Here is a 12,202-nt window from a genome sequence, read left to right on the forward strand (position 1 = left end):
CCCATGTTATGCTCTGAACTGAGCTTTTGCTACTTAGTGTAATATTGTTCTTTGTGTTTATTTTAGCTATGAAAGTTTCACTTATTCACTTCATATGGTTCATAAGTTTACCTTGTTCCACTTTGCACATGACAGACTGCTGATTTACTGATTTGATCAAGGGGACTGGATGGGCACAGGTTATTATGGGTTGGTGAATGGACAGGATGGGGGAGTGCCTTATTGGTGGGCAATTGGTATGGAAAATCTAGCCAATGGGCTGACATTGCCTGAGTAATGAGTGAGTGATGATAGTCAATTGAGGAAGTCTTGTGACCGAGCACATCTAGGATCCTGGGTATACACTGGGTCAACCTAAGGCAGGCACTCACGTGGTACTGACTTGAGCTCCTTGTGGAACCCTAAGTCCACATGTCCCTTGATGTATGGTCAGAACTAATGATTCATCTGGAGGCTAATCCTTCTGCCTCAGTTTCCAGGGTGTGGCCTCCATCTTTAGCAGTCTCATAAATGCACAGTATGGGTTTTTATACTGTGGAGTGGGGGGAATGAGATGAGCTTTATCAAGTGTTTATTTTGTTCATTTTGTTCATTTTTATTTGTTCATATATGTCTGTTTACTTTTGTTCACTTATATATTCACATATTTTTCATGTGCTTATGTTATTTAGTTAAAAACCATCTATATATTATGTAATTATAGGAAAAGCAGAAACTGCAGGAGATTGCTTGACTTGTTAGAAGTCGTAGCTTAGCATTAGTAAGTGGAACACATGTACCTTTACGTATTCCTTTATAACTGTTCATGTGGTGTTCACCTCACATCAATGTGTTGACACTATCAATAACAGAGATAACTTAGTGTAGCTACACACAGTATTAAATTTGCCATGAAGTACCTTATACATATTGGGATATGTGTAATCATACCAACCCTACAAATAGACTCTATATGTGGTTAAACACATGTTAAAACATTTGAAAAGAGTAGCATAAAAATAGTAGATTGGTTCGTGACACAAAGTCAAACATTGCATTAGACATATTAACAAAGTAAAACATAAAGGCCTCTTTAGAGGCCTGTGCAGGCTTTAGCAAAGGATCCTGGGTAGGCGTTGGTGGGCCTCAGGGTAAGATATTTGAACGTATAGGATATAGGATGGTACAGAAAAACAGTCTTCTTTAGGATAAGGTCAAGAGAAGTCCTCTTTTGGAATGTGGTGGTAATGGGTTTCAACTGGGGTGCGTGTTGAATGTCAGTTTGCATATGTTGACTAATGTATGGTTTGGATGTAATGGTGACAAATGCAAACCCTAGTATGTAAAATGGTGGGGTGAATACATAATTGATTCTGACCAATGTATACAAATGTGGGTTCTTTGTTTGGTTGTTAGAAATTCTCTGGAGGATGCCTCAATAATGCTTGTTAACGTTAACTTGCAATAAAAGACAGACCAGCTATTCTCTTGAACTAATTCTGAAGTCTGTATCTTCATTTTATATTTGAATATGTAACTTAACAACTAGCTGACTGGGGATTTAGGAATGACACCCCCCAGACAATGGGTGATTGTCAGCTGGCTAACGACCTTAACACATTCTACTGCCGGTTTCAAAAGCCAGGTACCACACAACTATTGTGTGACCACAATCCACACCTCATCAGCACCCAGCTACCCACTCAGCCTGCCCTGAAGATCTGCAAGGAAGATGTGCGACACCTCTTCAAAAAACAAAAAGTGAAGAAGGCATCTGGGCCAGACGGAGTTTCACCCTCTTGTCGTCTGCAAGCCTGCGCGAACCAACTTTGCACCTGTCTTCACAAAGATATTGTTATGGAAAGATGTGTGTGTGTGTACATACAGATATTGTAAAAAGTGTGTAAATATTGTTTTGTTTAGTACTTTGATGTTGGATACTTGTGGTAGGGAGTGACTGCCGTTTTTATTGGGTGTGGGTTTTGCCTTTGTATCAGGCAGTTTGGAAAGTCTGTTGTATGTTTCTTCTGTTTGTTCAGATTATTTATCTAGTTTTTTTTGTCATTATTGTGGGTCACTCCTGAAGACATTACACCAATATGATTGTTAATAAATAATATCCTCTGTAAAATACACCAAAAAAAATGATTTTTTGTGCTTCCATTTGTTTTGTTGTGATTCACTTTTTACAACTTGCCATCTCTTTGCCATTCAGTGTAGTGCTGACTATTTCAGCTCATCCATCAAAGCTGGTAACAACCACAGGTAATCACTCCTCTCTAGCTCTTTTTACCTTTAAGAAGTTAATGAATGTATATTTTAGATCCATAGATAAGTCTACTCTTTCTTCCAGCCTAATGGTCTATCCCCACTTTGTCCTGTATGCATGTATCTGGCAATGTTGATGATCTGGCAGAATCTGGCAGATTGAGATGAGGCTCCTCATCACAGATAAATATGTATGTTCTTCTGGATGACAGGCTTTCTGTTTCACCCGCTGATTCTCTGCTCCACTGTATGTTTCTTTTTACTCTTTGAGTCTTTGCATTTGCTTTTTTCCCCTTTTTTAACCATTTGTTACATGAACCATCACACACGGAATCACAGTGGAATTTGAACTTGCAGAAAATTCACAAACAATAACAAACAGTGTAAATGTGGGTATGGGGATATTTGCATTGGTGCAATGTATGTTTGTGTGCAATGTCAAAAGTGTGATTGTTGGAGTCCAGGGACAACCCTTTACATTTGGGCTGACGGTTTTACCTGAAACTTTGATTTTACCATATGGCCAAGGTTGTATATAGCTTCAGCTCCATTTCATTTTGTAATACAAGATGTGCTTACAAGGAATCCTAGACACTTCTCAGCTCTGCTATCTGACCTTCTAACTGCACTTGTGTAACGGCCTGAGTGCCGCAGAGCAAGGAGTAGGACTCACAGGCTCTCTTGACCTAGACAGACATTTATTATACACACACGAAAGCTGAACATATCGGCAATCACAGAAGACCAGGTAGGTGAACACGGACAACAGATAACAAACATAACATGAATATGAACATGAACTGAGAGACCTCTCTTGTTGGCAGCTCCTAGCCCACCTTGTGTTGGGTGGGCACGTATATTAATAAATGTTTGTCTCCATCGAGGGAGTCTATACATTCTGCTCTTTTCCCAGTGGCACTCGGGCTGTTACAACTTGGCCCTACATACAAACCTTTCTCCAATGTCCTTCCCCAAAGTCCTTTCTTACAAAGGTATGTATGCTTAACATTTGCACAAAAATAATGTAATAATTATTAAATAATATTGAAAATAATATTGATCATTTAACCCAATTTTTATACCACTGGTATTTTGGATAACAAACAAAGTGGTAAATCTTTGCAATGTAGATACTGTGAATCCTCTAACAAACGGACTATAAAGACATCTGTGTGGGTACATTTGTGACACTCAGTAGTCTGACTGAAAGACGTGGTCAAAGTCCGACTTCTCCTGTTGCAAGCACACAGTGTTGTGAATAGGATGCATCTTAGACTCTTGGGGGAGCCCTGTTTAGTAACTGGGATACATGTCTGATCATGGCTTGTACAGCATCTTCAGCCTGTAGCTCTGAAGTGTATGCAGCATGTACCCAATGCCTGCTTGCCTAGAGCTTGTCTAGTTTGGCATGCAACATAGTAGCAGAGGAGAGTAGCAGCTGAAATCTGTTGCTTTATCTCAGTCACTGCAGCTACAGTCTTAGATTTATTTTCAATATTCAATATTATTTTCAATATTCAACAGTCTTTTCAATATTACCATGTGGATAATCCAGTCTATAGGCTCTGCGACATCTCATTCATGTCTGTCAATTGATCCTTAACAGCAAACTTCAAGGTTATTGGGATGTTCTGTGGTACATGTTGCACAGCTGGAACTAAACTGCTGCTCTGTCAGGGACCCAAGTTTTCCAGTATCAACCTTATGAAGTTCAGCAGGAATGGTAAACTTTATCTTTCTAAGGCACTCACATGTGGAACCTGACAATAACTGGCTTTGATCTGCATTAACAATCTTAAAGTCCAGGCTATCATTCACCTTTTAAATGTGTTCTGAACAGTCCAAGAGACTTCATTATTTGACCAGTCTAGCTTTAGCTTTATTGTGGCAGGCATCACTGATTTGTCTTAGCCTGCTCTTCATGTATCAAGTTACCAATCTGCCACATGTTTGTCGGTCTCTGGCCATATATTTGAGGCGCATAGATCATGTCCAGTACAAGACGTTGTTTTGCTTTTGAGAGGTGACACTAACTGTTTTCTCCTTTACAGTTGGGTGTCTCAAACGTGCTAACCACTATCACGTCAAACCAAACGAAAGTTGTAAACTGTCCAGCTTCACCCCCAGTCTACAATGCGGAAGGTTCGTGTTGGGACATTGTACTGTCATACCCACAGCAGTAGAAATTCAGTTTAAGTAGGAGCACTCACATTATGTGGGAGATACAGGGAGATTAGGATGACTTGTGAAAATGTTAACTCTAAAGCGGTAGTAGTGGAAGTTTTTAATTTTAATTTGCCTGAATCCGCTTTACGTGTATAAAGTTGCATCCAGTGCAAAGTGCAATCGATCAGCTACTGGTTAGCTCGTTGGTTGGCCAAACCTTTAGTTCTGACAGAATGACGAATTGTTTGTGAAAAATAAGTTATTCGAACACTTAAAACGTCTCGCTTTTCTCTTCTCAGGTTGTTGAGCACCGTGGTCCGAGCATGTCCACTGCTTTCGATTAAGCCGATGCGGGGACTTGTGGACGAGAAGCTTCAGATCGTCGTGAGGAATTTAAGACCAAAACAAGACGTGACACTTCACTCTGTACATCAGTCAGAAGATAAGGATTTTTGGGAAGACATTATGTCAGCGATGACAATGGCACCGTGACCGGTGAGTATTTATACTTTAATTAACAGTTTTACTACATATGGTGACAATAAATGACATACACACTTAGCTACATAGCCAGCTAAACACGTCTTTTAGGTTGTGAAAAACACCTGGTTTAAATTGTATGAAAATGCACCCTGCAAAATATTAAGTTGTTTGGGCGCATTGATGTATATCGTGTGTCAGAAATGACAGTGAATAACTGCTGCATATGAATTACGTTAATGATTAGGATTGAGTACATTTCTGACTTTTTTGTATGATGCATGTGTGCACGCAGTGGCAAAGGACGCCAGTCTGAGCGGCACCTATGTAGGTGTGGAGGCCATGGGACTGATGTGGAGTCTTCGGCCAGTGCCAGGGAGTCGAGCAGGACTGAGGTCTTCTACACTGCACTACACCTGTGTATAAGTTATGTGTGGGGCTTCAGTGGTCTATACACAAGGATGGACATCATGACTTTAGTCTGCACATAAAGCAACAGGTTGAAAGTGTGACTGTTGTATTTATATGAAGAATCGTGAGTCTTTCTAGGTTAACAATCATTGATAATATAATGCCTGAAGCTATGAATAGTCCTTTTGTAACTTGCTTTTCTTTTTCTTTTTTCCCTCCCTCTCTGTTGTCCATTCATGCATTTACACTTCATTTAATTTAGATTACGAAAGAAAGATGTCCTGTCACCACTGGTATTCCACATTTCTGTGCATGATGGACATGTTTCTCAGGGTTTTACTCAGCTCACGCCATTAGAGAGCCTTGTTATAGAGCGATGGTACATGGCTCCAGGTGTACAAAGACTCGATATCAGAGAGAGAGGTGTTCAAGGAACTTTGTTCATACCTCCAGGTACAAACAAAAACATATACAAACACCTTTGCAAAGGTTTGCTCTGTGTGAGAAACTGTTAAGAATTGCTGACCCTGTGAATGATACAAATGATACCTTTTTTCATATTTATTTGCACAATTGGTGCATGTTGCTTACTTAATTTTGCATACAACTAAAACTATGAGGTTAGTCCTCATAGTAATGTAATTGGTCATTTGAGACGTCACAGCACTTTTTATACGTTAAAGCACTGAAACAGAATTATACGTATTGCCACAAGTAGCGAGAATCAGAATCGTCTGTGTGTGTGTGTGTGTATCTCCAGGCCCTGGCCCATTCCCTGGTGTGCTGGATATGTGGGGAGGGGGTGGTGGACTGGTGGAGTATCGAGCCGCCCTCCTGGTTTCACATGGCTTTGCTTCGATGGCGCTGGAGTATCTGACTCCTGGTGAATTAAAAAAACTAAAGGCTGATGTCAATTACTTTGAGGTAATTCCCCTTGTTCTCTTTCCTTGACACACATATTCAACACATGGAATCAAGATGTGATTCTCTGGGCTGATAATAATTGGTCTTACTTGGACATAGTTTAAAAATATTGTCAGCACTATTCATGTAGGAGATTCTGAATGCAGTTCTGAAAACAAACACTGTGTTAGGAATATAGACCTAACACCTAATTCAATAAATCTGTGTTGAGTGTTCTTTGTTTTGGTTGCTGTAGTGCTCTGTGCTGTTATAGTCTCTTCCTACAGATCTGTAAGCACAACCATAGTTGGTTTCATATGAATGAGTTGTGAAAGGGCTGAAAAAAACACTAGCAAGCAGAGTCCACTAACCACTAACCCTTTACCTTGATTTAATGTGGTGTGCATACAAACAGTTTACCCCCTAAGGGTAACAAATGAAGAATGGCATTTCTAACATTTCAGTATCTGGATACCATGCATTTAAATGCAGCGTTCATGTTGGTTCAGGTTTCTCGTTTCCTGTCTTGGTATCTTAAATAGGTTGGTACTGATGACTGAACATTTCCCAATTGGAATGAAAGTTTGTCTGTCTGTGTTGTAGACAGCATATCAGATCCTGCAGAATCATGGCATGGTGCAGAGGGACAGATTGGCTCTGTGTGGTCTCTCGTTTGGTGGTGCTGTCGCCCTCTCTATGGCTGCCTACTCAAAAATCATTAAGGTGAGTTTCATGTACTGCCACCAAATAAACATGCATAATACAAACACTGAGACACAAATGATGATACTTTTTATTTGTGTGTAGCCCCAGTGTTGTGTGTGCATCAGTGGCAGTCATATTCCGCTCATCAAAAAGTCTTTGGATGAAACCTTTGAGGACGTAATGAAGTAAGCGCTCAGTTTGTCATATTATGGGATATATTTAAACAGTAGGACATGAGGGAGTGTGCTATGAGCCTGAGCTTCTAATTTTAGGGTTACTATTGATGGGGAAAAAAAATCCCAAACTTATAAAAGTGCAACATCTTTTCAGTACCTCCTTTGTAAATTTTTTATTTATTTTTTTGTAAATATAGATGTGTCCCTTCATTAATATCTGGCAGTAAGTAATTATTTTTTCTCCAAGAAGGCAATCAAATAAAATGCCCTAATACAATAATGTGAAACTTATCTTAAAATGCATAATATTATACAGTCATGTGTCATCATACGGCCCCTCCTCCCAAAAGCCTGCGTGTGTGTTTGCATGGCCACGTCCTCTCATGTTTCTCAACTGATCCTTGTTCTGTGTCATAGTGAGCGAATATAAGTCTCTTGTCTAGGTATGGATGTTGTCTATGTTTAACCATATGATATCTTATGAGCTACGTCGTCTTTCTTACGTGTTTGAATAAATGTATGTTTCTGTTTCACGCAACTTGTAGTTAAACTTGTAGTTAAAATGTATGTTGTTAAAATGTACCTTGTTCTGTAACAGTGCAGAAATCCTGAAAACACGAGCTATTAAGTAATTCAGCAAAAGTTACACGTATCTCCAATCATTCCTGCTCCAACAACTACTTCAACTATAGACATGGTGCATTAGGGGTGTTGTAGCAGGAAAGCAACAAAAAAGGTAGTAGGTAGCATTTTGTACCTGCATGCAAAAAGGAAAATAGACATTGTACTAAATTATTATTGACTAAAAACAAGGATTAAACTGAAAATGGAAGATGGTGATTCTTCTGTTCTCCCATAAATAAAGCCAGGAAATAAATAAAGCCATGTCCTCATCTGTAAATAAACCTAACTAACTGGATATCATTTTGTTTGAAACATGGCTTAAAAGATCAAGAAGTCATTTTTTTCAGTGATTTCTTCACATTCTGAAGAATTCAAACACCTAGTGGACTCACACCTGGATGAATGAGACATTCTGTATTAAATCTAGTATAAACATTGCCGCTTACATGTGGGGTTCCTGCACAATGTTGAAGTTGTAAACATTTGGCCCTTAATCTTATCTTAATTTAGTATCAGGACAGTATCTTTGCCAACTTAAAATAAGAATAGCTTACGTTCAAAAAAGAAAATACTCTAAGATATAACTTGTGAATTTTATTTCCTGTTACTTAGTTTTGGTATTTATTTTATAACATCCAAAGTAGCACACAAATCTGGCATTTTCAACTATTTGGACGGTTCAGAACACATCTGCATGACAGATATGCATCTCATAAACCAGTGGCTCATCTACTGTATATATCTATGCTCAAACACAGTCAATTCAGCTAATACTAGTGAGGTAATCACACTTAATGTTATATAGCTAACTAGCAAGCCAGCAGCAATTCATTAGACTTGGTCGTTTTCCAACTCCCTGCTACAACTGCAGATTCGCATCGTGAAAAAATGTTTCTGTAGTTCACAGGCTGATGCTGAGGCTCATGAAGTTGAACCACTTTCTGGGGACGGTAGCTCAGGTTGACTCCTCATGCCCATAGTTATCTAGGTAGCTAGCTACTAGCAGGCTGAAGAAAGCATAACACACAAGACAACAACCCCTTCAAAATTATACTTGAGGTCAAGATGTTCTGGATAGCTAGATACTTAGCAGGCTTGCTCAATGAGGTGACGGACTGAATAAAACAACACTGAGACAAAAATGCAGAGATGGTGATAAAAGTCATGTTAATTTCAAATGAGAATAAGCACAATGTAAAGAAGTGAAAGTGAAAAAAAACTAATCATTAAAATAATTTAGTTATTTTCTAGGGTTATTGCATAATTTGTATGCATTAATCTGTACACATCTGTTCAATGTGTATTAGATAAAAACGTGGCTCGGTAGGACTTGTTTTGGCATCAAACAGTTCTGCTCACTTCACTGGTGGCTTTGGTGTGTTTTATTGATCTGCCTTCACAACATTCAACCTAAATGTTCTCAGAGTAATGCCACCTTCAGAATTTGATGTGCATCTACAGTCTTCTTCACATTCTGACCAAGTGGGCTGCAGGTCAAATGTTCTTATGAGTCATCAACTGTTGTGTTGTACAGGTAGAAGTGCTAACTATATGATTTATTAATGGATTTGTATTATGTTTTTAAAATTAAATGAAATTATGACTTTTAGATATAGAAGTAAAATTCGGATAGAGAACAATCAGGTCATCTGGAGAGATGTTGCCCTGCCCATCACAACAGATCCCACCTTGAAAGTGGATGTAAGTTACATAATTTACAGGACTTTATTATTTTTATTACAGTCCTCTCGTTAGTTTGGGCTTCAGTGTAGTTTTTTTTATCGTAGAATATTGTCAAAGACATCTGGGTATGTAAGATATTTTATTTGTTTATAGGTTTGAATGTATAGGTATGTGTTTGCCCATAATGAAGTGTTTGTATCACATGTAGGTTGGACAGATAACATGTCCAGTGCTGTTAGTGGTCGCTGGTGATGATCAGAACTGGCCCACTGTGGAGTCTGCTGAAGATGTAAGATCACAGCTCTGTACATCATTTACAGTTCAATAACACACATACATAACCCATAGGGCAACACAATATATTTTACTTGCTAATTCAATATTGAGATTTTTTACATAGCATCGATTGCTGCATGCCTATTATAACACATTGACCCCATTTTGCACCAAGAAATTCTGGGTCCCCTTTTCAATAAGGAATGCCATTTGTCCAGTATTTCAATAGAAGGCCATAACTAAGATGAAAATATTTCATGCTCTAAAAATATGATCTAGATTCATTTTCATTTTGTTACACCAGAGTAACAAGAATAACTGACATGATTAATGCTAGATTATATGTTAGCCCATTTACTAATACATTCACATTTAGAATCAAAAAAGTGATAACTCAAAACAGGATTTTCTCAGTTTCATGTAAATTACGTATGAGGCCAGGTTGTGTCTTTTGTTAATTTACCTAGCTAGCTATCTACCACACAGATACACAGACCCCTCGCAAAGACACATTACAATAATGGGAATCGATCCTTGTCAGACATTGGGTCAGAATGCTTCTTCTACGTCACCAGGTGCTTTTGGAATAAACCAGCAGCTTAGTATACACTTACCAATCATATTGTTAGAAACACTTTGTAAGTGGACCATTAAAGTCTATAGCCCTTGGTGGTGGTTCAGAAGTTTTGCCTTGCTCTAGCCCTTTCTGGTCAGTTTTTGACCATAGAACCCCTCTTGGCTGGGTATTTTTGCGTGGTGGACCACTCTTAACTCAAAATTGACCCTGATGTATAAATTCCCTCCACAACACCGCTGTGCCTAGTAAACATGTAGCAGCACAACAGTCACTACTGTACTACTTTCATGTCAGTTTATTTGGATGGTGTGAGAATGATACATGACCCATATACTATCCACTCAGCAATAAACCTGTGAAGCTAACAGGATATGAATATTGTAGAGGGTAGCTTGAAAAATTTTTATGACAAGATGGGCCCAGTGTCTGTATAGAAACTTTAAAATGCACATATAAAATAGTGTTCAGAAGGGCTATAGATTTAAAAATCCACATTTCAAAGCTCAAGTGCAAAACCACAACTTCAGAACATTTCCTTCAGAACAGTTTTGAGTTGTGACTTTGAACGTTAACCATTTCAAATCTAGTAAATGTTGATTGAAATGTAGATACAAAGGTGAGACCTGGGTTGCTTCTTTATCCTCATACATAAATGTTCTGGTGTTATTGAGTATGACGTGAAATTAGATGGGTTGTGGATGAGTACTGATTGACTAACCTGACCACATGATCTCTAAAACTGATCCCGACATAACCTGTACATAAAGTTAGGGTTAGGTTAGGTATCATCTCATGATAATTGTACCTCAGGGTCCCTTTCCCTTAGATACAACAGATAATGGAAAAGGCTGGAAATCATCACCTGCTCCAAGTCCACATCTACCCTGGTGCAGGTCACCTAATTGAGCCGCCATACTCGCCACACCACCGGGCCACAAACTTCAGAGTGCAAGGCAAAGGGAAAGGTATATGTGCACATCTTTTAATATGAAACGTGTACTCTGATATATATTATTATTATTATTATTATTATTATTATTATTATTATTATTATACACGCACACACACACAGGCAGATCTTGCTTTCTGATTGTTATATGTGTCAATGACCACAGCGCTCATGCTCTGGGGTGGACAGGCCAAACCACATGCAGATGCCCAAGAGGACTCATGGGGAAAAATTCTGACCTTTCTACAGGAACACCTGTATCACGCTACCTCATAGGCAAAACTACTTTAGTGGTGCATTTTTAATTAAATTAAAAGCTCTTAAATGGTTTATTCACTATAAAATAAGCTTTATCCACTGTGACCTGTATTAGTACATGAATGAAGGTATGTTTTGTGAAAATCACTAATAATTGCATTATAAATTGTAACAATGCACAATAAACACCTTGTTAATACCTTGATGTGCAGATTAACCTAAACGAACAATCAAATTCATATGTTGTATGTGAGGTGGGCACACAACATGGCGCCGCAGATGACGACACTGGTGTGGAGTTCTTTAATGTTTGGTTTGTTTATCCATAGTTGTGTTGTCACATGTGAACCAAACAAACTCATATACAGTGCAGAAGTTTTCTTAAATATCAGGCAGTCCATGCCATGCGGTATAGACTCGTGGCTCATGAAACTCTGGCAGCATATTGCTGCCCAGCGTCCATATTGTGAACCTTTGTTCTTTAGGGAACAAAATGGATAAACTTTCACTGCTTAACAGAACAAACGAGGACTTGCAGAGCAGACCGTGCTACAGAGCTCTCAGGGAAAACAAGGAGGCTGAATCTGTTTTTGCATTAAAAGATGTTGGTGTACGGATGTAACTTTTAACAAAATCATGCAGTCCTAACTTAGAATCGCGTTTACACATAAAGTGTAAACCATTCTACTGTGCACAGGAGTTCTCCTCTGTTGTACGGGTAGGGGTATACGTTCCACCTCATGCGTG

The 12,202-nt window shown here is 38.8% G+C and overlaps 1 protein-coding gene across 1 annotated transcript; it reads left to right on the top strand.

The window, feature by feature from the left end:
* Window positions 1–3,891: 3,891 nt before the first annotated feature.
* On the top strand, window positions 3,892–11,883 carry LOC118241643 (acyl-coenzyme A thioesterase 1-like). The gene is given in 13 exon segments (XM_035527876.1): window positions 3,892–3,970; window positions 4,299–4,389; window positions 4,713–4,870; window positions 4,873–4,908; window positions 5,189–5,288; window positions 5,567–5,757; window positions 6,065–6,228; window positions 6,811–6,930; window positions 7,015–7,097; window positions 9,323–9,413; window positions 9,604–9,684; window positions 11,075–11,213; window positions 11,364–11,883. Coding segments are annotated over 13 exon segments (1,383 nt in total). The 5' UTR covers window positions 3,892–3,951; the 3' UTR covers window positions 11,474–11,883.
* Window positions 11,884–12,202: the final 319 nt, after the last annotated feature.

This window comes from Electrophorus electricus, chromosome 7 (genome assembly GCF_013358815.1).
Source record: "Electrophorus electricus isolate fEleEle1 chromosome 7, fEleEle1.pri, whole genome shotgun sequence".
NCBI classification, from domain to species: domain Eukaryota; kingdom Metazoa; phylum Chordata; class Actinopteri; order Gymnotiformes; family Gymnotidae; genus Electrophorus; species Electrophorus electricus.